This window comes from Rhinolophus sinicus, chromosome 1, assembly GCF_057876585.1.
Source record: "Rhinolophus sinicus isolate RSI-liver-muscle chromosome 1, RSI-T2T, whole genome shotgun sequence".
In the NCBI taxonomy this organism is placed as follows: Eukaryota; Metazoa; Chordata; class Mammalia; order Chiroptera; family Rhinolophidae; genus Rhinolophus; species Rhinolophus sinicus.
The window spans coordinates 30387102-30412196 of record NC_142501.1 but is presented as its reverse complement, the minus strand read 5'-3'; the positions used below and the strand labels follow the sequence as shown (position 1 = coordinate 30412196).

The window sequence follows — 25095 nt, the reverse complement described above, 5'->3', positions numbered from 1 at the left end:
TACTTTTCTTTTTTCACTGGTTTCATAGGCACACAGTCTCAGCATCTGCCTCCATTCCCCAGACTACCAGAATTTCTTACTTTGTTGTCTGAAGAAAGAGTGGGGACAAAGGAGCTCAGAGCTCTAATACAGGAATGGTAACATTATGAGAAGGAATATAGCAATGCAGAGAGAAGTTTCTCTAAGTCAACTGAAATCAAAGGTTGGTGCCTTTTGTATGTTATTTTTATAGATTTAGATGATGTATAGCAGACTCTCAGTGCATTTGGAGGATTAAAATTGGGTTTCCAAAGAACCTGCATATATAGATGGCGTTGTATTTCATTTGCTAGAAATAGATATTGGTCTCGTACATCACAATGGCATTACATGGTAGATGTTTGACATCTGTAAGTCTCACTCTCCTGCTTTAGATTGTTGGCAAACACATTTATTGCCTAATCTAAGTATTCTGATCCAAAAGCACCTCTTTGGATCAACATTTGCTCTGCTCCTATAAATTCTAATTTAGAAAGTATAACTTAAAACCAAAGATTGGAACTTAACATTAAAAAAATACGTTAATTAAAAAATGTATTTTGGATCTGTTCTGCGGAGTTGGGTTCATCATACTTCTTAATTCATGCCATACTTTCATTATTGGTTCATATAAGGACATCTTGTTTATTTAGTTAGTTCTTTGTGTACCTTTAGTCTTCTATATGCATTTTAGAATAAGTTAATCAAGTTCCTTGAAAAAATCCCACTGTTATTTTGATAGCAATTGCCTTGAAGTTAAAGGTGAATGTGGGAAAAAATAGAACCCTAAAATAACGTTATCATATTTGTGAATGTGGGATACATTACATAGTTCAGCTCTTCTTCCATATCCTTTAATAGAGTTTCAGTTTTTCTGTTAGAGGTCTTGTTCATTCTTTAAGTTAATTACTAAATAACTTATAGTTGCTTTTGCTACTATGACTATTATACTTTTAATTGGTTAAGAGAGCTATTGCTATTTTTCTAAGAGTATCATTTATCTAGCAACACTGCTCCACTCATAGTAATACTAATAGTTTTTAAAATTCTGTTGGATTTTCAATGTAGATAACCATATTATGTTTATCTAATGATAGTTTTCTCTTTCCTTCCCATTCTTAAAACTTTTGGGGTTTTTTATTTATTTTACTTACCAGAATCATCAGTAGCAGTGACAGCACTAACCTTGCCTTTTTCTCAATGTCAAAAAGAAGGTGATCAAGAGTTTTGGTATATACTCTTAACCAGGTAAAGTTTAATGAGCTCCTTCATTTCCTATTATCGAGTTTCTAAAACATTATATTTTAACATTTATATCATAAATAGGTTTCCCTTAATCAAATAATCAAACATGTTTCTTTCATTGTTTTGAGCAATTTGTTTAACTATCTCCTTTAGTCCACTAATGTGGTGAATTATTTTAGTGTATAGTCTGAAGTTAAACCATTCTTGCATTCCTAGTATACCCTATGCAATTTCATGTTATTTTTTCAAAGATACTGTTTGTTTCGGTTAGCTAATATCTTGTTTAGGGTTTTCCCCCCTTTATATATATATTCATAAGTGAAGGAATCTTTGATAATCTTTTTTGCATTACAATTATCTTGATTTAGAATTAAACTCTCTTTTTCTATTTTCTTCAACTCATTTCATTCTTAAAAGTTTGGTATACTTCATCTATGAAACCATGTGTACCTGTTTTACTTCCTTTTATTTTGAAACAAGTGGGGTGGTTGGGTGAGAAGTGGGTATGGAGTTTGGTTTTTAGTGGGTTAGGATTGGGGGCTTTTGATAACCATTTTATTTTCTTTAGTGGTTATTATATTCAAATTTTCTTTTGAACCCCTTTTTGCCACTATTATTATATATTTATACATTAAATTAAAAGTAACCATTTTTCACAATATTGTTTTATTATTTTATTGTATATGTTGCTATTTTCGTACTTTCATTATGAATTTCTTTTGCATTTTCTCTAGTTTTTCCTTAATTGGTGTTCTCAGAACTTTGTCTATTGTAGTCTTTGAAAAGATCAGCTTTCTTTTTTCTTTTTTTTTTGCCTTACGTTTCATTAATTTCTGCCCTTTATTATTTAATTCTTTCTTAGCGTTGACTCTGTTAATTGTTCAATAAGTGAAAATTTAGTTACAATTAATTATTTTTCATTTTTAAATTTTCTTATAAGTGAATTTAAAGGCATATATTTCTCTTTAAACTGTTTTATTTGTGCTCTAGGAATTTAATATTTTGATTGTCATTTTGTTCAAAGGATTTTTTAGTTTTTCTTATGAGTTCCTCCTTAACCTTTTTGTTATTTAATAGTACTTTTTTTTAAGTTTTTGATGTGTGATATTTTAAGCTATCTTTAAAAATTTTGTTTATAATTTAATCACATTATAGAAAAATGGCAATTGTTTTATATTGATTCTTTGGAATTTATTGAGGCATTTTTGTAGATTTAATATTTTTCACATACTTAAAACAATATGGAGTCTCTGCTGTATATGTATTTCTAGATATCTGAACTAGTTCAAGCTTATTACTCATGCTTTGCTTTTTTAATGTTTATGTCTTTGTTTATATTTTGTCTGTTGGATTATTTGTTACTCCCCAGGGTAATTTCAGTTATTGCTTTACACGTTAAGCCTATATTTTTAGATTCATATGTGTTCAAGATTTTTGTATCTTCTTGGTACTAGGATGTGACATTTCTCATTGTCACTTTCAAGGTTTTCACCTTTGAATTTTATTTTGTTTTAATATTAAAAATTTGATAGATTTTCCCACATTGACCCCCCCAAAAGATGATACTTATACTTCACTTGACTTATACTGGAGTCTAATAGACTCCCTTTTCCCCAACATTCTCTAAAGTGACAAATTTTAAGGCCTATGTATCCTAGCTTTCTGTCTTAATTGGTAGCTTGGGAAACTGGACCCGATGCATAGTTCTAGTGTGTTTAATCTTCATGTTACTCACTGTCTGTCATATTCTCACCACAGTCTCCTTAATTGGGTTATTCCAAATAGTGTCTTGACTGAATTAAAGGATGGTATTTGGAAAATTTGACTTAACCATCTATTAAATCACATTTTATCCTTCCTGTTGGGGTTGCCCCAGAACTCAGTTTTTTTCTGAGGACAGGCTGGCCCAGCTTCTCACTCAGAGGTGTCTTTCCTTGTAGTCTACTATGGGCAGCCAAGTGTTAGACTGGTTCCTGCTGTTAACATGCACCAATTGTTGGCATGGACACAGGCTACTGTGGTCTTCTGCTGCGTCTAGATCTGGGGATTTGGTCTTGATGTAGATCTAGGGACCACTCAGCTCAGGCTTCAAGGAGGCAGAGGGTCAGGTGGTGAACAGTTGCTCTAATCCCGCTGCTTTGTTGTTGGTTCTGCTTGTACACACTAGTGCCTCAATTTAGAGAATAATTTGGTGGTCCTGAGCTCCACTGATTCCCATTACTGACCCTGGCCTGAATGACTCTTGAATTCTTCTACTCAACTGGTTAGCTGTCAGTGGAATTTGCTACTTCTCTGAGGCCATTATATGACATCTTCTCCATGGAGTTATAACCGTCAGGGAACTAATATTACTTGCTTCCTGTGAGGTTCCTCTTAACATTCCTCTCAGCCTCTGTCTGCCTTTCTGTCACCCCCACCACCCACATGCTGACTTTGTGCTTTCATAAATAGCTAGGATCCTTGAACAACTTCTATAGAAGCTTAAAGTAACATCCTTTGCATTATAGAGTATTTTATATTCCTCAAAGCACTTCCATATTATTATTTGATCCTCACACAAAGTCTTTCAGCTATGTAGGTTAGGTACATTATCCTGGTTTCACCGATGAGGATCTAGAGACAGTGATTAGGAGACTTGCCCATTCTCAGTCACTTAGTTAATGTGGAACTGGTATTAGAATATGGCTTTGTTTGTGGTTGGCAATGCCATTCATTCATTTGTTCATTTTTTCATTAATTTTTTTCATGTGCTCATATTATACTGAGAGGCAACAGAATGGAGAAAGCAAGGGTTTTGGGGACAACTTTGGTTTGAAACTTGATGACATCCCTTATTAGCTGTGTGACCTTGGTCATGTACTTAACCTCTCAGAAGATCAGTTTCCTTACTTGTAATATAAGAAAAGATTATGACTTAAAATGTTTATATGCGATTTAACACTGAAAATGAAAATTACCCGGCAATAATAATAGTGTCTGGCAACAGCAAGACCCCTTCTTGGAGAGTCCTGCAAAGTTAAAGGTGATATGTTACCATATAAATACATAGTATATAAAACAGATTACTATTATAGGTAAACATGGTCAAATATTGACAATTTTATAGTGGTAGAAACTCAGTGGCTACCATTTATGGCGTCATTCCCTTTTGTATATGAGGCCCTGCTGGACCCCCCAAATTTAAATAGAAATGAGCAAGGTCTTCTTTGTGTATCTGTATCTTCTACTACACTGTGGTTGGGAGGGTAGAGCCTGTGTCTGTTGCATTCTCCAACACCGGGAACAGTGTCTGTCTGCTAGGTAGTAGGTACTCAAGAAATGCTTACTGAACTGAAAAGGTCCCTGCCCACCAGGAGATTACCAACTAGTTAAGATAGGCAGACACGTAATCATATAACATACTGTTAGAGGTATTTAGATAGACACATACAGCCTGTGATGACAGCCAAAAGGAAACAATGCTCAGTTCTACCATGGGAGGGTAAAGAGCCTTGGAAAGGAGGGGGCAAAGCTTCATGGATCAGGTGCGTTAAGACTAACCACATCTTGACTGAGGAAGGGAGCAAAACCAATTTGCATATCTTGGACTACATCCTTTCTCTCAACGAACCCCCTTTTAATGTGTGAAATTGAGTTTGTATTCAAAGCTGCTTCTTTGTTTGTCGCACACTCTCTCTGTTACTGGTATCTCCCATAATGTATTGCTTTGTAAAGTGCTTTGCTCTATCCTGAGTATAAAAGAAATGCTCAGGAAAACCAGATTCTATTCTTTGAGCGTCACAACGAGCCATTGCATAACAAAGTGTAATATATTGTGTGAGAAGAAATAGAGGAACACAAGAGACATTTTAAAGCAAGCAAATAAAACCTCAAAGTGGAAGAATGTAGGGTGCATTAAAGTTAATAAACTGTCATGGCAGAGTGGAACCACTTTTCAATGTGAAGGAATCTGATTTAGTGACTTGTAACTGTGGGATGAGAATCCCATTGGAATGAAGTTAGCCTCTAGTTTTGCCAAATTCTAAATCTTTTAGTTCTCCTTGCCAACCAGTCCTTGAAATTGAACAGAGTATTATTATTATTATTACTATTATTGTTAGTATTTTGCTAACAGCTCTCTGAGTTGCTAAACTCATCTGTCTACCTCTGAATATTCGGTGCTGTTCAACTTTATGTACTACTGCTATGCTTTAAGCTCTAGAAGGAGGAACTCAGGCCCTGGCTAACCCCCAAGACTGGGTACAGTTCAGCACCGTGGGCTTCCAGGGCTCATGTAGTCATTCTGTGTTTTCACAGAGACCAGAAAAGTGTCAGGAGTAAACTTTGCTTAGGGGTGAACCACCGAGGTACTCTTCTTAGTCTCAGGAGCTAGAAAAGGCAATCAATACAGGTCTCCTTCTTGGCAATGTGGAAGGATGACTACAACAGCGAGAGTTCCAAAATGTTTTCTGCCAAGAACTGGATTGGATTTTGTGCTTCTTTAGCCACAAAATGTCCCCAGCATTTTACTCCCAAATCATTAATGCCCTTTGCAGTTAGTCTGTTCAGCCTGAAAACTTCCCTGTATTTATTTATTCAACACCATCATTGTTTTCTTTTGTTAGCTAAAAACTCACAAAGCTTTTGGATCCCTAATATGTCAATTAAAAATTTTTTTTTTTTTCCCAAACAAGCAGGGGATATTAGGCAGCATTTTAATCCTTGATTACGCTCTCTCTTTGGAGAAGAATGAGATTCGCTGGCTCTGGTTTTGGGTGCAGTTTGTAGACTATTTCCTTGGAGTATAAAAATGCTGTGTTTCTGTATTGGCATGCTGGCCTTTATTGACCTTGGGAACATTCCGTAACTGTTTTGAGCTTCAGTTTCTCCATTGGAAAAATGGGGATAAAATGACTAATTTATAGGGTTTCAATGAGATTGCATATGAGGAAATGCCTAACACAGTACACAGCACATAATACAGGTACAATAAATTATTATTTAAAACAAATCAAAATGACCTAAGCTGGACTAGTTCTATTTAAATAAGAGAAGCTCTTGGAGAATGGTAAGAAATGTAAAGAGAACTTACCCAGCTCTTACAGAGGTATGTCTTCAGTCTTGTGCATGTGTAAGACTTAGGGGCATATGTCAAAATAAAAAGGCAAGAGTTTGTTGCAGACAAAAGGTGGCACATTGAATGCGAACATGGAGTCACTCGTTTCAGGGAAGTCACCACTAGGATACCATGGAAAATTTTTCAAAACTGCCTCTAACATTACTGCAGATATCAACAGTATTTGTCCAAATCACCAGATTTTGATCCATAAACAAATCAGAATAAAACTATTCCTTGTAACAATGGATGATGTGAGAGGCAGTGTGGTGTAATTCAGTGGAACACAAATTGGCCTAAAATTCAGAAGATCTAGATTCATTCATTAGTTTCACTTAATTGATTCATTGTTTTGGACTTCTTAGCTTCTTCCAGCCTTAGCTTCAACAGCTATAAAATGGGGCTAATAATATGTTTCTTATTTCGCCCCCCTCTGGGTTATTGTAAGGATCAATTGAGATGTTTTTAAAAATACTGCCCACATATTGGTTGTTTTGTTTATTTAGTATTAAAAGCCAGATACTATAATAAAAGGGTTGCTGAAGAATGTTCAGGCTCTTGTCCTCTTTGAGGTGAACACGAAGTAAAGGCAGTGCAAATGTGGGGCTCGTATGTGTAGCTCTCTATACCCAGCTTTTCCTGACCATGTTTTGTTGCTAGCCTCTGCACAGCCCATTTTGCGGCTCTCTTTGCCTGGCCTCTGAGCAGTTCAAGGACGGATCATGATAGGAGGGCCAGGGATCACACAGCAACAGCAAGACACCCTCTTGGAGACTCCTGTGGTTGTGCACTTAGCATGACTGCTTGGACCACTTGCATCCTCTCTGCCTCATTCATCTCTGTTGCTGATGGCTATGGCAATAGCATCTTTTATTGTCTTGCTTAAGGATTTCTGATGCTTTTGAAAGTTGTTTTTTCTCTCATTCTCCTGAGCAAACACGAGAGACAAGAGACTAACCTAGAAGATAGAAGCTGGGTTTGATGATCAGTAGGAGATCAGCCCTTGACTTGCGGTACCCAGCCTCTTCAAAGACAGCTCGTAATTTAACCACTTTGCCTTTTTGTGTTTTCAGGGAGTCGACGAGTTGAAGATGAAGCCCAGAGCCGAGTGCTGTTCTCCCAAGTTCTGGTTGGTGTTGGCCGTCCTGGCCGTGTCAGGCAGCAGAGCTCGTTCTCAGAAGAGCCCGCCCAGCATTGGTATTGCTGTCATCCTCGTGGGCACTTCAGACGAGGTGGCCATCAAGGATGCCCACGAGAAAGATGATTTCCACCATCTCTCTGTGGTGCCCCGAGTGGAGCTGGTAGCCATGAACGAGACCGACCCAAAGAGCATCATCACCCGCATCTGTGATCTCATGTCTGACCGGAAGATCCAGGGGGTGGTGTTTGCTGACGACACAGACCAGGAAGCCATCGCCCAGATCCTTGACTTCATTTCGGCCCAGACTTTGACCCCCATCCTGGGCATCCACGGGGGATCCTCTATGATAATGGCAGATAAGGTAAAAGCGGGCTGCAGTGAGAAGGGTCTGGGGTGGTTTGAATGGAGAACTAAATGATGCATTTCTTTTAATGCAACACTTAATTATGATACATGCAAAGTAACCAGAATGCACTGAATGATTGGTAGACCAGGAATTAGTCCAATCACTTACAGACAAAAGTGAGGAAAAGATGCTGGTATCCTGAACTCCTCTAATTTTGATTAGGTTTGTATGTTCTTTTGTTTGCAAATGGATTCACTGAAATGACTAAGAGAAATTGAAGTTTATAGCTCCGTAATACATTTTCTTCAAATATGCATATGAATAGCTCCTTCAAAACTTTAAAATAAGGTGTGCTCTATTCTTCCTTGGTAATACATGTTCTCCACTGATACCAGCTTCAAGAATATAAAAAGAAAACTCCTTTGAGGCAGGTAATTTCTCTGTTTGAAGATACAATGTCAGAGAAGTACCATATTTTGCTGTCTATAATGAGCACCCACATTTTTGGCTCAAACTTTCAGGGAAAAAAAAATCTTTCGCTTTAATTTTTAAATTCAAGGTTTTATTTGTTTACTTTTAGGTACTTGTTTTTGGTATTAAAAAGGAATTTTAGCTTTATTTTTTAACGATATGGTACAAGAAATTTTATGTAACAAATAATTACAAAACACAGGAACAGATTAAAAGTACAAGAAATTTTATGTATCGGTAACAAATTGATGATATTTACACATCATAGAAGGCCAAGAACTCTTCATGGTTGCAAGTTTGTCGTAAGTTCAACAAAACTGATGATCGTATTCCAGGGTATTATTTTGCATATGGACATCGTTACTGATTTCTAGAGTTACATTTTTAACTCATAAGCATGAATAAAAGAGTTAAAAACATTTATGTAGATACAGAATTAGTATTACCTGTGTATATTGTGCACCCTTATTTTTTTGTCACAAATTTGGGCAAAGACGTGCGCATTATACACTGCAAACTATGGTACTTCTTGTTCAGCTGTCCATGCTCATCGCACCTGGATCTGTGCATTTGAATAGTATTTAATCCATACACCCAGTAGCAGCTGCATTTTCCCCAAGCTTAGACTGAAAGGCAATGGTTTTGAATCTTGGTTGCATATCAGAGTCACCTGAAGAAGCTTCAGCACTACCAGCGCCTGGATCCCCCCACCAGAGATTTTGATTATTGGCCTACGGTAGTTCCTGGGGTTCAGGATTTTGAAAAGCTCTCCAGATGATTCTAGTGTGCAACTAAGGCTGAGAACCACTTTAAGTCCTTAAGGCCTCCAATAAATACCAGTCTCTCCTACATTATCCTACATTAATATTCAATTAATTGTCATATGCCAAACTATTATCTGACATTGATGCTTATTTTCTAACTGTAGCAAGTACTCTGTGGTGGTTATGTTTCGTTTTTACATTTTTAAAATTATTTTCCCTTGCTTTATTGCTTATTGCTTAGGTATAGCAGTTCTCACCATGCATTGTCCTTTACAATTATTCCTATCTTAGGATGATTATTTTACCAGAAGTGCAGTGTTTATTGTTTTTCATCATTTTGGATTTTAAAAATTGCCTATACCTTTGCATTGTCATCTTACACTTAACATCACTTTCAAAACCACCTTTGGTTTTGTGCTTACGAGACATGCTGTAGGCTTAATAATGGTTGCAGACACCTCAAAACCTAGCATAGACACCATAAGTGTGCTGCTTGGCCAATTGAAAACCACAACAGTGGAGGGCTTAACAGTACAATCACCTTGTATGATTACCGTTAGTACCTGTTTTGGAACTTCCTTTATTCAATCCAGGAAAGGTCAAGTGGGAAGTACTGAGTGGAGGAACTTCAGTAACATGAGGAAGATATTGAACGACAAAGATGTTAGAGTCAAATGTTGGCACGAGGAGCCCATGCTAAGGGAAGTGGCATAAACTTAAGCAGAATGGAAAATACAGACTAACTCTAGCAAAACCTATTGAGTTTTTACATCAAGTAGACTTTCTGTGACCATCATTGTCCTTATGAATTATATTTTAGTAGTGGTATTTTGAGGGCACAATATGGCCCTGAAAAATGGCAAGATGGATGAGCCAAATTTTTGAATCAGAAATAAGTGCTTACTTATTTTGAGAGCAAGACAGGTGAAAATGATTTTTTTTCCTTTATATAGGCTATTTTGAAACCTATTTAGGTCCATCTAAATAGGTCCACCATCACCCTGTCCCACCCCACCCCAGCCCCAGTACAAATGGTTATTGGTTAAACTGGTTACTTGCTTCTCTGTTGTATCTCTAACAAATGCAAAATATGATAATGTTAACTAAAATGCAGACCATGTGGAGAGACTCTTTTGTTCACTGATGTATTCTAGGTGCTTTAGAGTGTTTACCATATGCTGGGTACATACTGCTTTGCATGCATTATTTTATTTAATACTCTTAACAACCCAGTGAGCTAAGGGGTATTATTTATCTCCATTTGACAGATGGGGAAACTGAGGCTCAGAGAGGTTAAATAATGTATCCAAAATGATGTAGCTAATAAGTGGCAGCCAGGACTTCAACACTGCTTGCTGGCTCCAAAGGCCACGTGCTCCATTGCCTCTCAAGAAAATGGAGAGGCTGGTTAGGGTCTCTCATAGCTTTCTTTTCTTTTCTTTTTTGTTGAAGTGTATTGGGGTGACAATTATTAGTAAAGTTACATAGGTTTCAAGTGTACAATTCTGTAACACATCATCTATATATCACATTGTGTGTTTACCACCCAGAGTATAAATGGCCAATAGATGTATGAAAAAATGCTGAACGTACTTTTCTATTGTTGTCTTTTCCCTCTGTGGTATAGCATTGCGATGGATGTTATCTGGATAAAAGTAATTCGTCCCTTGATTCATAATGGCAATACCGGAAGCTGACTAAGGAGAGAATGAATGAGGATATGAAATGGTGTAGCGCTTAGGTGTAGCACAATTTGGTAGCGGGTCCATTGGTTGCTCCTTCTAGGAGGAAAGGGAGGACTGAAGCCAGTGAGGTGGATTCTTCCAGGTCACTGTAGTGAGAGTCTCCCTAATGTCGTTCCCCATCCCCCTCCCCCTCTTACAACCACACCCAAATATCCCATCTTATCTTTTTTCCCCCTCTCCCTCTAAAAAGGGAGGTGAGCAATGACTTTTAGGCAGTTTCCTAAAATAGCCTAAATAATATCTAACTGACTTTTGACCTGGACAGAAGAGTTTCTAAAAGGGAGGTAGAAAAAGGAAAAAGAAGTGAAAAGAAGGTCCTGATACATGGAAGCCAGAAAATTGGAGGCTTAGTCATAAAGGTTAGATTCTCAGCCGGGTAGCTGGTGACTGCACAGGAGGCTGCAGCTGGAACCACCAGGACTGAGGGCAGCAGGGCCAAGATTCCAGGGAGCTGTGCAGAGAACGCACACAGGCAAGGAGAAAGAGTCTCCCAGATCTCAGAGAAATAAGCTTTTGGGGCAAGTTTCAAAAATAAAACACCTCAAATTCGAAGATCAGTTTTTTTTTAAAAATAGAAGTTTATTTTTAAGTACCATGAGCACATTTTACAAACATAGAATGAGGACACAGGAGTTGGACAGCTATGAATCAACTGTGGGGCAATAGGACAAAACATTTGGAAGTGGAACTGATACAGAAAATCTAAGAAATACAGCTTCATTGCGTTTGCGGCACAGCCTTTAAGATATAGTCACCCTCTGAAGGGTGATAGATCAGCCTTCTATTTTGCTTCACCCTTCTAGGGGACAGGTAATTGCCACTCCATTTTAACTTGGTTTTTGTTTGTTTGTATCAAATAAAACCCACTTACTAAGTGTCCTTGAGGAAGATGGCATTGCAGGAATAAAGTTCCTGATTCAAGGAGTTTGTGGTGGAAGAAAGACACATGATTATAAAGATTTTTGACAAAAGTAGTAGGACATAGGTTCAGCATTTGGTCAAATAGTATGTGCTCACTTTTTTGCATATGCTAATTCATCACTACAAACATTAATTAGTGCTCTGCTTTTCCAATGAGGAAACAAATGTTATACCATGGTCAAACGAAGCATGGAAGCCAGTAGAGTACAGCTGTTCAAAGCTCAGAATTTGGAGTCAGAGTGGGTTTTAACCATCACTTCTGAGATGTGGGGATCAGGACTACTTACCAACTGCTTACTCTAAGCCTTAGTTTCCTTGCCTGTATAATGGAGATAATAATAAACCCATCATAGGGTTGTTGAAGATTAAATGAGATAATATATAGCAATACAAACTTCACTAAGTGTCCTGCACAGCACTCAGTAGGCTAAGCTGAAGGTTGTATGGAACAGTTTGAAGATAGGGAAGTTTCATGGTACAGGAAAATAATGGGAATCAAATAGCATCACGGCCAATTACAGAGACACTTCTGAACTGGAGATGAATTACATATCTCTTACAATGGCTGTGAAGGGTGGTGGGAGCCCTAGTCTTGCTCCACTAGGGCAGTTGAAGCTCATCGGTGATACAGCCACACCCTAGCCCAAAAGGGCATGTTCGGTTATAGAAGAGTTCTAATGAAGAAAGAACTGCTAGGTGCTTGTAATAAGACTGTTTAGAATAATAAACAGTCAGTTTAAAAATGTATGAGGTGATTTTTGGCAGTTCCCCACCTGAGCATAAGAAGTCTGTTTTATTTTGTCGTGTTATAATTGCTTTTATTCTTCCTGAGACGCTGGACTTAGGATGCCCATGTGAATCCAGACAATGAACTAAAGCTAGATGTGTTCCCATTTTTTTCCAGAAAGTTTCTCTGATGACTTGCTGAAATCTTTCATGGCTTTTCAGATTTTAGCTCAGAGAGGTTAAGTAAGTAATCCGGGATATCACAGCTTATGAGCAATGGCGCTGGGATTCAAATCCCCAAAATACCTGTGCTTTCTATTTATATGGTTCTGCCTCAAAAAGCACTGAACTAAGAATTATAAGTCCTGAATTTTAGTCTCCATTCTCCTGAGCTTTGGAAATTGGTCAAATAAATCAGTTAAGCTACATGGTACTTAGTTTATAGTTCATAAGACTTAAATTTTGTTTTCTGCTCTACCCACTTTACAAAGAAAATGAAATAAAATATGTGGAAAATTCTGGAAAAGTACTGTGCAATCAGTACAGTTAGGTGAAGGAAATTGCTATAACGTTAGGTGAGGGAAATAAGGAGTGGTGATAGGGAAAGACAGATTTATTGACAAGTGTTACTGGCATTGGGACCAATGAAAATGGCTTGGGCAGGAGGTAGGAAAGAAAATAGAAAGTGTGAGTTATAGTAGGTCAGGCAAGAGGATGCAAAATCCATTTTTTAATCCTGCAAGAATGGAAGAGAAAAGGGTATACTGAGTAAAGGGTCAGGGTCTGGCAATGAATGGCTTGGTCAGAGTGAAGTATACTAGCTGAAAAATGCATCATACTCCATATCTTGTTCCTCATTAAAGGACATGTGAAAATATTCTTACTCTGGAGTCCATTGCTATGATTCTTTCCTTTCTAACTTGCTTGGTTGAGACTTGATGCTTTGGATAGCACTCTCATTTTCTGTGCAGAGAGCCACATTTTGTAATCCAAGGGGGGCCAGGAAGATGGCCCCTACTCTTCTTTCTCTCTCCCTGCTACTACTCCCCGACCCCTCACCTCACACACGCTTAATGACAGTGTGTTTGGAGAGAACAGATGAGCCAGCAGTAGTGTGTGACACTGTAAGTAGACTATTGCCTTCCAATTGCTCATATGGGTTTCCATATGCAACACAATCTTGAGACCAAGATCGCTATGCTACTCAGACATTACTCTGTGCTCCTTCTCGAATTTGGTGTCTTTTAGTTTCTTACCTTCCGTTTAGTTGTTTGTCAGATGGTATTCCTTGGGACAGAATACTTCAATGGCAAACTATGGTGTTATAGCATTTCTTGGATGAGGAGAGTTGAGATATAGAGGTGGGAAAGGCAAGGGGATAAGGAAACTAATATAGTATGTTAAGTTTGTGCCAGGCATGATTTTAATGACCATTTTAATTCTTATGCAGTTCTGTGCGGCAAGTAGTATGATTTTGTTGGTTGATGGGAGAGTTTCTGTACATTGGTCAAAGTCACATAGCTACCATGCTTCCCTGAAAATAAGACCTAGCCGGACCATCAAAATTAATGTAAAACCCAGTATTATATTATATTATATTACATTATATTATATTATATTATATTATATTATATTATATTATATTATATTATTATATTATGTAAGACTGGGTCTTATATTAATTTTTGCTCCAAAAGATGCATTAGAGCTGATGGTCCGGCTAGGTCTTATTTTCAGGGAAACACGGTAGAGAAATAGTGGGACTATGATCTGAGTCCAAGTATGTTTGACTTTAAAACTTTTTAGGTTGACTTTAAAACTCCTTTGGTTGACTTTAAATCGTCCAGTCCATACACTGAGGAAGTCAGAAAAAAGCAAGGACAGAATTGCCTGCCTGGAGGTCCGTTACTCCTCCCCCATTTTACCTTCTTCCTTGAACTGTATTTTGGGGGAAGATGGGTGGGCATTTCTAAGACACTGTACACATTGCTGTGATGCAGCCCTCAAGACTGTCTGAATTTTAGTCTTTCTAACTGCTTCTGTGTGTTATGTTTCCTCTTGGTCAATATATCCTCTCTTTTAAGATTGGAGCTCAAGGTTGCTTTCAAGAGGCTGGCCACTTGAAGTCCGGGTACAGTTTTAATGCTTAAAACAAACTGAGGCCCCAGAAATTGCTGTAGGCATTCACTGAAATAAAGGTGCTTGGTGCTAGAAAGGAACACAGGAGCCATCACTTCTCATATATCCTCCAGGAAGGCGATGCTGTGCCTACAGGAAGGTGGGGGCAGTGTGGAGAGAAGGCAGCCTCTGAAGCCAACAGGTTTGAGCTCTGTGCCATGTGACTTCAGTTGTGATCTTGAAACACTTAGCCTCAAAATTTCCATTTGTAAGATGGGGACAAAATGACACCTAGTTCGTAGTGAGCCTTCTGAAGCACGGTACCCAGTACTTGGTAAACAGCAGGCCCTCAGTATATGAGTACACTGCCGTGTATTTCGTATAGAAGACCTTACCTAAATCATGGAGGGAAACGGAGTCCTAATGTTTTCCTATTAACTGAAAGAGAAGAGTTTGGGATGGTCATACCTTTCATTTTAGGCCTGGTGGATAAACGGCTGCTCAGTGGGTTCCGCCTCTATAGTGATGCAATTACTGATTGTGACATGATGGGGACTTATCAAGATTTTCAAAGCAGAGACATACAGTGATGTCAACAGACTGACACACACAGGATATAAGCAATGAAGATAAGTGAAGAGCATTAAAAAAGAAAGCATAGCAGAAGAAAACAGTGTTTGAATCCAGGGTCACTCATAGGTTTGGAAGTGTTAATACGTAAGAAAAAGTGAATTATTAAACGAGGGAGATATTAAAGGCACCAGGTAGGAAGTGGCCATATGTCATAGACACAGGAAGGCAGTTAATTTATTAAGTGTCACTAGGTAATTTTTAATAGATGACACTGATATTGCTGAACAACTCCTTGGATTATGCTTTCTACACCAAGAGTATATTTTCATTCTCCTCTCTGAGACTTCTGTGGTTCTTTTTTCCTTATCCTTAGATGTTAGATCTACATTTTATTGTAAAATTAAATTTTGATTCTATGGTAGAATGAAAAAATATAGCATCAAAATTACATTTGATTCTAAGGGTCCAGCATACACGAGAGTAATATTAAAGCCTAGTTTTATTTTGGTTTTTTGGAGCACAAAACAATGTATTGCAGCAGTTCTATTTTACAGGGACAAAGAACTCCCAAATTATCATGGGTTAATATGAGGTTAAAATGAGAAAGTGAACTAACATTGATCGATCATTTACTGTTCTCAAGCTCTGAGCTAGTTACCTTATGTGAGCTTATATGCATATATGTTATTTAATTCTTTCATTGAATTTATCAGTGTTTTGTTTCCATTTAATAGATGAGGAAATTGTAGATCAGAGAGGTTAACTATTTGCCCAAGATGTTTAGATAGTGATTCACTCACAGTAACTTATTCCTCCGTGCTGTCCTCTTCTCTCTGGCTTAGTGATCCACAGGAGACGTTTGGAAATGTATTGGGGGAGTTTTTCTGTTTTTTTTTTGTTTTGCTGTCATAATGCCTGGTTTTGCATTTATTCCTGTGTGTCCATGTGCTACTGGCACTTAGAACCTGGAGACCACACATGTCAAGTGTCCTGTAATATGTCTGATAGTACTCAACAGTCTGGAATAGACTTACCGAAAATGTCAATTTTACCCTCATTGAACCTGCTCAAGTCTTTCTCAGATTAATAAACAAACAAACATGAAAGCTTTCCTTGACTTGGGTTCTCCCTCCTTTCTCTCCTTCTTTTCACCATTCACCTCCTTAAAAGATAGTTTGAAATTGCTGTTTTTTACTTCCTCACCTCTCACTTTCTACAAAATGCCAAATCCAATGGACTTCTCAAGTTGTTCTTGACCTTCTGCATCATTGAACACTGTTGACCCTTTTAGTGCTATTCCAACAATTATGATGACGAGTAATTAGATTTGTCACAGATTTGGTGACAGTGGGAATGAGAAAGAGTAGACTTTAGAATATAGATGGGTCTTCTTATAAGTGGAAATGTCTAGTAAGTAGTTGGATTTGGGACTGGAGGTGAAGAGAGTGTTTTGGGCTCGAAATAGATAAAGGGTGCCAAAAAAATGTATACACATTTTAAGAAAGGAAAAAACTGTATTAAAATCGTAATAATATATACCAATAACAAAAGATGAATACAAGTCATGTGTTTACATTTTTTTTTGGCACCGCAGTAGATATGAGCCTCATTAGCAAAGAGAGAATAGTTAAAACCAGGAGGGTACAAAAAGATGGCTCAGAATTAAATGAAATGAGGAGAGAAATGAGTCAAGGACAGAACCTGAGGGTTCACCACCATTTGAGGGATGGCTAGAGTAGGTGGAGATAATAGAGGAGCTAAGATGGACTTATTAAAGAGATAAAAAGAGAACCTAGAAGAACAAGGAAAGGAAGCATTATAGAAACCAAGAGGGGATTCTAAGGGAGTAGTTAACCAGGCTGGGAATCAACGACCACTCCCATCCCCTCACAAGGGTTGTACAGACTGTAAGGAAGCCTGTCATCTGCCTCATTTCCCCTCCACAGACTCCGCTCACCTTGGTACTGACATTCCTTTCTTGTCTGCACTGCCAAATGGTAGCTTACCTGTGTGATTACTTAGAAAATCAAATCTGATTGTTAGACGTGCACTGGAAACTCTGCACTGGCTTCTCACAGCTTGGAATATGACATCCTCTTTGATCTGGTCCAGAGTCACCTCTCCAGGATTTTCTCTTAACCTCCAGGCCTTATTGTTTGAACAATAAGGTCAAACCACACTAAATTATTCACAGCTCCCTGAAGGGTCCTGGCCATTTTACGTCTCTGCGCTTATTTTAGTGTTACTTCGTCTCCTTAGAACACCCTGTCCCTTGTCCACCCAGAAACACCTACTCACTTTTCCAGAGCAGTCACGGCACTTCTGTGAATCCTTTTCTGACTCTCATCTTCACAGAATTTACTTCTTGTTTCGCACTCCGCCTGTGCCCTATTGATGCTTTCATTGTAACTGTCTTGTTTATCTGTCGGTCTCATTTAGTATTCGGTGTGCTCATGGTGGGTCAGGGCCACAATTTGCTGACTTTTTTATATTCCCAGTCCCTGCCATAATATCTGATGCATAGTAACAGCTAACTTTTACTAAATAATTAACAATGATTAAACTGCTTTCTCTATACACACTCTAGTGGGTTGAATGGTGCCCTCCCCCCTCCCCCCCCAAAAAAGTAAATATGTCCCTGTCCCAACTGCTGGAACCTGTGAATGTGACCATATTTGGAAAAGGGTCTTTGCAGATGGAATTAATTAAGTTAAGGATCTTATGGTAATATCATCTTGGATTAGGCAGGTGGATTCTAAATCCAATGACAAATGTCTTTACGTATAAGAGATAGAAGAGGAGAAGACGTGGACATAAACAGGAGTCCTTGTAAAGAGAGGCAGAGGTTGGAGTTGTTTAGCCACAACCCAAGGAAGCCACCAGAAGCTAGAAGAAGCAAGGAAGAAGAAGATCTTCTAGATCCTTCAGACGGAGCAAGACCCTGAGGACCTCGATTTCAGGCTCCTGGATTCTAGAATTATGAGGAAACAAATTTGTTGTTGTAAGCTACCAAGTATGGGGTAATTTGTTATGGCAGCCTTAGGAAAGGAATATATACACCATAGTTAAGAGGGGGAACTCTGAAATCTCACTGTCTACGTTGTTGCCAGGCTCCACCATTTACTGTGTGACCTTTGGCAAATCACTTAACTTCTCTGAATCATAGGTTCCTCAGCTATACAATGGTGATAAAAGTAGACTCTATTTTTTAAGGTTAGTAAGTAAAGTTATGAAAAATGCTTAGAAAAGGCCTGGCAAATACTAGGAATGGTAAGTGTGAGTCTCTGAGAGGTATTCAGCAAGTGTCCATGGAATAAATGAACGAGTGGGCAGAGTGATGTAAACAGAAACACAAGGCATTAGAAGTATGGTCTGAACTCACCTGGTTCTCTGGTAACTGCGCATGCTCTTTGAGAGCTCTGTGCAAAGGTGGTGGCACTCTGACATTCTGGGCCATTCCAGCCTGGGACAGTGCTGAAAGGTGAAGTGTCTGCGTTGTTTAGCTTTTCTGCTGCTAAGGCCTTGATGGAACTGTGGGGCAGGGAAGTCTGTCAGCCCTAGTTCCTCCTTTTCTGTACTTGTCTCTGCTTGTTTTTGTTTCTGCTGCTCTTTTTGTGTGCTTATGCATGTGTGTGTGTGTGTGTGTGTGTGTGTGTGTGTGTGTGTGTGTGTTCAGATGTGCTTGCTGGTGTCTTTATCCTTTTGAGTGCCCGGGATGGTGCATGTCAACTGAGGCTGCTGCCCTCCCAATCCAAAATCCTCATGTTTTCAGATTTTCTTCTTCTCCACTCTTAGATCAGAGCCCCTGCTTCCTCTCGTTTTATTCCCTTTTATTCTATGCTTTTCATAGTCCTTATCATGACTGCAATTAGTCATAGTAGGTTATTTTTTAACTGTCTGTTCTGCTAGACTACAAGCTTCATAAGGGCAGGGAGTGTGTCTTTCACTTTTATATCCCCAGATCCTAACATATAGCTTGGCACATAGTAGGGCCTTCATACATATTTATTAAATGGATGTATGGATTATTTCAGTACAGCAGATGACAGTTGCAATTCATAGAAAAGTATTTTAAACTCCAATGACAATGGATGGTAGGATTAATCTCTGGTTACAGGCAAACACATTCCTTATCACTCTCTAAGCCACTATCTTGATGACCCTTTTTTTCCTTCTTCACAGGTGCCAGATATCAGCAATCGACAAGGTGGCACCCAGCTCTCGGGTTACAACACTCATGTCCACTTTCTTTCTAGTTGTCTCAAGCTAGGAGTGTGGTCTGAGCTGGCAGAACAAAACTTGTATCACACAAAGCAGTTGGGTGCCAGTGATGGGCTTCACTTTATTAGCCGTCTTTCAAAGGAGGAAGCAGAAGGAAATAAACATTTTTTTTTTGATTTCAAAAGATAAACTATGCAATTCATCTGACATGCTAATCAGCAAAGTGTCACCAACTAAATTTAATCAATGTAATTAAGTTTCCAAAGGTAGTAGCAAGAGATTTTGAAACTTCCGTTAGCAAACAACATCCTTTCTCATTTACTTACTCTTTCTTTCAAAAAATATTTGTTAGACATCTCCTGAGTGTCAGGACCTGTTCAAGGTCCTGGAGATACAGTCCATGAGAGAGACGTGTCCTCGTGGTGCCTTGACTGACAATAAACAAACATAAATTCAACAACATTATTTGAAGTAGTGGTAAATGCTTTAGGAAAAATAGCAGGAAGGGGTGGCATGGGCTATTTTAGGGAGGCTTGTCAGGGAAGGTCTCAGCGGAGGTAGCATTGAGATTTGTATGATGAGAAGGGTCAACCTGTGTGAAGAGCTGAGCAGCGTTTTGGCAGAGGGAACAGCAGGTGTGAAGGGTTTGAAGTGGACATGCTTGGTTTGCGTTGTTTTTGTTTGTGATGAGTAGCAGGAAGGTCAGTAGAGTTGGAGGGTGGTGGGCAACGCGGGCAATGATAGGAAGGAAGGAGGAAGGGTACTCCAGGGCCTGGGAGTCTTGGCACGGAGTAGGATATTTCTAAATTTCATTCTAGATGTAAGAAGGGAGTGATGTGACTTGATTTAGCATCTTTTCAGAGGAAGAAGTTGGTATAACGGATGGAATATATACCTGGGAGCCATTTTGAGTCTTGGCTCCACCTTTCAGAAGCTGGGTGACCTCTTGCCATGTTGTGTGGCTTGTGTGATCTGTTTTATTCTCATTTGTATGATGGGGTTAATCAACCATGAAGAACTATTATGAAATAAAATGAAATAACCTTTAAAGGACTCATTACTCTTCCAGGGACACACGTGGTTTTGAATTATAGCTACTATTATTCTTTTTAGTAGTACTGAAATACAAAATCCTCTTAAATCAGGCATCATTTCCTTTTGATATAGCTATGAATTATGCAGTTTTTTTGTTTTCTGGTTTTTACAAAATTTGTTTACAAACTTGCAAATTAGCAAAAGAATATAGGCAGGTGGAAGCAATAGATTGGCTTTACTCTAAATAGCTGCCTCTCCTTTTGAGTTGTTGGAGTTCCTATGTACCAGTGTCCCATGGCCAGTTCCTGGACTTATATTTACATTGTTGCAGCCTATTGTAATTTCCTCTTTCGAAATGGGGGTAATGGCACTGAGAAGAGCACCACAGGAAATGGAGCAGCTGGGGTAAGATTTTGGGGTGAGGGGAGTGGGCATTGACAGTGGGAGGCAGTGTAGTGGAACAACCTGTCAGTATAGCCCACTCTGAACTGAAGATTCTTGGCATACCCCCAAGTCCTCATGGGCTGCCACCATGTGTCTTGGATGCATTCCATTGCCTTGACAACACGTGGTCCAGAATTATAGAGAGCAGCATTCTTCTACTTTTCAGTATCACATTGCTGCTAGGACAACAGACTTCATGGGAAGCCAGGCTTCACTGTAGTGTCTGTATGCTGTTGCCACCTACTTTCTCTCCTATTCCTCCTGCTTACCCTATTCCCACTGCCTTACATCGGTATCCTTCTTTTGCCTTCATAGATCCATGTTGGTATAGTCCTTCCAGCTCACTCCAACCCCTTTGTTTTTCATTCTTTCACCACTCCGGTGTTGTCATTGCTTGCATAAAAGCAAATATTGTTAATCCTCAAAAAATAAAGCTGCATGACATAATAAGTTGAGCGGATGATGAGAATGAAGGACGTCAAAGATGTCAAGAAAGGGGGGAAAGGAGCTTGATAGTTTCTGTAGTTGAGTTGTATAGTGTATGGTAGATCTTAAACTGAGTGGACCTTAGAATCAACAGAAGAGTATTAAAATTTTATTATTATTTTAAATACAGATTTTCTGGTCCCATTCCCAAGGATTCTGATTTAATAGGTGTGGAATAAAGCCCCAGTAATTGCTATTTTCACAAAGTTACCCCAAGGGATTCTGAGGTACTGGCAGGTTTGGGAACCGCTGGCAAGTAGGACAGGGTATGTTTAAGCTATAAAGTTTTGTGATGGATCAGGTTCTATCTGCTGGACTTTCTTATTATGGTCCCCAATGCAGGATATGCATGTGGCTGCGTAATAATGACTAAGAAGGAGAAAGAGGAGTTGGAGAAAGAGGAGAAGAAGCTAAAGGAGATGAGGAGGAGAGCAAAGGAAAATGGAAGGGAGAGGACAGTGTGAAAATGCTCAGTAGAGGCCATGGAATTGGGGATCGGGACAATCAACCACCAGATGTCAAGTTCAAGGACCTCTTGTCGCTGACTTTCATTTGGAGTGCAGGCTAAGTGTCTTAGTCTAGAATCGATTAACACGCTCTTTTGGGTGTGTTTTGAATCCTGGATTTTCCCTGGTTAGTAAGAAACCAGGGTAGGCTAGAGCTAGAATTTCAGAAGCATCAGCTTCATTCTATTCCCCCCATGAAAAAAAAGTGCCTGCTACATGTTAGTGCTGTACTTTATATGAGATTGTGCTTTGCCTGTCTGTGCCAATTGAACCCTTAAAGGAGCTTATGATTTAGGCAGTAGGAATATTCTCCTTGTTCTACAGATGAAGACACTGAGGATTGGAAAGGAAAGTAACTGGTCCCTGGTCACACACTCGTAGTGGCCATGTGGAAAGGGGACCCCTTGTCTGACTAACACCTGTGGACTTTGGCAGCATGCTACACTTTCTCCTTGAACTTTCATTTACATGGTCTTCTCGGGGCATCTAGCTTAGTCTGGGAGGAAATATCCCAATTGTCCAAACAGCAGCCAGCTGGAACTTGGGCAAAGTGGATTCCTCCCTCTCCCAATGGATTTTGATTAGGACCTAAATATTCAGCACAAGAGAATAGCTCTGGAGGAGAGAGCAGCGTGGGATGTAGACAAGAAGTAGACAGGGAAAGAGCGTTTGAAGAGAAGGACACATGTGGGTGTGTAAGACTGCTGGGCCGGTTCCCAGTCTGGGGGGCCTGGGAATGACGCTGCCCAGGAGCCCAGTTCCTTCCCCAAGTCTAAGGCAGACATTACACCCTCAAACCAGTCCGTCTGCAAGTGGATGCCCCGGGGTTTGACTCCTGGATCTGATCAAAGTCTTCAGTCACATTTCTGCGATTGTGGGAATATTTTTTTCTAGCTTACTGTGTCTCAGGAGAAAGTGAAATCAGATATCCATCAATCTAAGATACCATCTCAGCAGATGAGAAGTTGACAGAGAAGGAAGAGTATTTCTGCCTCACTGTTCTGGGTGACTGTAGGTCTCGGAGCAAACCCTCTCTGCCTACTTCCTGAGCATTCTTAGGAGATCAGCTGTAACTGCGGTGACCTTGGAACAAAATCCTCACCAGTCCCAGAGGTGCTACCCAAAGGCCGCTTCACTGGTTCTGTCCTCAGCCCCTTCCTGCTGTACCACTTTTTTGCTGGACCTTCAGCACCTACTTTCCTTGTCAGTTTCCCCGATGATCAGATGACCAGAGGTCTATGTGCAAGAGTAGTCTTCAGCTGTGTGAAAGTTATCTGTGTCCGGCTGGAGGGACAGATATCTAGGTGGGCTCAGGCAGTGCATGTCAGAGGGGCAAATTTATCTCGCAGTGTGAGAGCCCTTTCTGAAGGAAGAGAGCCCCTTTGTCTCCTTTCGTGGCTGGGACAGTTCGGAGCACGCAAGACGCACTCAGTACATATTTGTCGGTAATGATAGATCCTTTGAAATGAGATGAGAACAGGCCATATGCTCTTGGAAAACAGCCTACATTGCAAGGTGGAATGGATGAGTGAGATGTGTTTTTGCAAGTTCTTTTCATCTCTAACATCTGTGATCCTGTGAATAATTCTCTTCCCCTTGGCCCCAGCTGGCCGCTTGCCTGGAATCTCTGCCAGAGCCCTCCCCACCACAGCTCCTCTGAATGGAGATCACAGAGGGTCTCTACTCTGGATGGTTCTAGAAGCTGAAGTTGATAATGAAAGCAGGAAAGAAGATCTGTGTCCTGGGTTTGGAGCCCAGCGATATGGGAATTTGGGCAGGAAGTATGAGTGCATAGGTCCCAGAGCCAGGCAGGGGAGGAGTGGGGAACTGATGGCTGGACATGTATAGGTTGAAGTAGCCCAAAGGCAGCAAAAGCAGCAGCTCCAGTTGTACTAATGTAGCCCCTGGAGGCTTTTCTCAGGCCAAATAGGGGTGCAGGCTGAGCAGCAGGACCCAAGATAGGGCTGCTCTGCAGGGTGCAGAGAAAGGGCAGCTGCCAGAGTCCCCGTTCTCATTCAGCTTGCCTGCCATACCAGGTTCCCAGAGACGTCCAGCCCATCTGTATCAAAAGAAGCTGAGAGAGAGGAATGGCTTTCTGATGAATGCGTTGCTCTCTGATCACTGTTGTTCTCTGAGACTAAATTGGTGGTTAATTTTACTGAGGAAAGTAATGTGGCTTTTGGGCTTCTGTAAGTTCTCCCATTTCTCCCTGCAGTTTCTGTGCCCAAGGGGAAGTTTCATTGTTCAAGAAAGAGAACTAACCTAGAATAGTTACTCGTGTCATTTCTGTTCTTCTTGGAGACCAGTTCAGTGATTATTATGAAAAGAAGTCTGTTAAGCAGAGAGGGAGATTTGGACACAGGTGTAACTCTGTGCTCTGGCGGAAGGGCACTTCCTCGTCCTTTGGTGTGTTTTACTCTTGTGCTCACTGTGATCCAAGTGAGAGGCTCCCAGTTGTTATAGTAGGGACCTCTGAGCTTGTAAGAAAGAGTTGCAAATAACCCGGAGCTGGTTTCTTGTCTGCTGGGAGTTAGTATTAGGACTTAGACAAGATTTTCTTCTGTGTTTATGGGACTTCCAAGTAGAGATCATGGGCACCCTTGCCATCTATCCTGAGCTTGATGGTGAGCCCTAGGAAAAAGTGTGCAATTAGAAAAGAATGTATTTTTAATCATTTTAGAAATTCCCTTTCCCTGTGCTGCTCTCTCTGCTTTTGACAACTTCCACCTCCTTTAGTCGTTCGGTGTTCTTTTTCTGCCTCTTGACTGGCCTGCACCCACGTTCTGCAGTGGTCACTGGTGGAACTTCCCCAAGAAGCACCATGTGGTTCAGTCCTGGGTCTGTCCTCCATGAAGCCCCCTAGTATGTCCTCCTAGGTCCCTGTTTCATTTCAAACTGGAGACAGTCTAAAAAACTGAGTCCTTGGGAGAGCCTAAATAAGAGCAGAGCAACTGATGTGTCACCCTTTCCAAGGGCATTTGTATTTTAACTCAGGAAGAAATTTCTACTAGTGGAATTTCAGATACCACACTGGGCCATAAGGGAAATATATATTTAAAACAGAAAGTGCTTTCCTGACCCCCACCAATCATGCCATTCACAGGGAGCTTCGCCCATCCGAGCGCAAGGTCAGGCTCCCCTGGGAGACCTTTCTGCAGACAGAAACAGTAAAGGACGCCACTTGAGAGGGGCTGAGCTGTGGACGACAGCACAGGACCTACTCTGAAGCCTTGAAGAGCA

At 39.9% G+C, this 25095-nt stretch overlaps 1 protein-coding gene across 2 annotated transcripts in view; it reads left to right on the top strand.

Annotated features, from left to right (window-relative positions):
- GRIN2B (glutamate ionotropic receptor NMDA type subunit 2B) overlaps window positions 1–25095 on the top strand; it is a 420646-nt gene that overhangs the window by 108834 nt on the left and 286717 nt on the right. For both annotated transcript variants that reach the window (XM_074325986.2, XM_088798080.1), the window contains one exon: window positions 7432–7860. In XM_074325986.2, the coding sequence (XP_074182087.1) occupies window positions 7450–7860 (411 nt within the window). In that variant the 5' untranslated portion in view covers window positions 7432–7449. The remainder of the gene's footprint in view (window positions 1–7431; window positions 7861–25095) is intronic.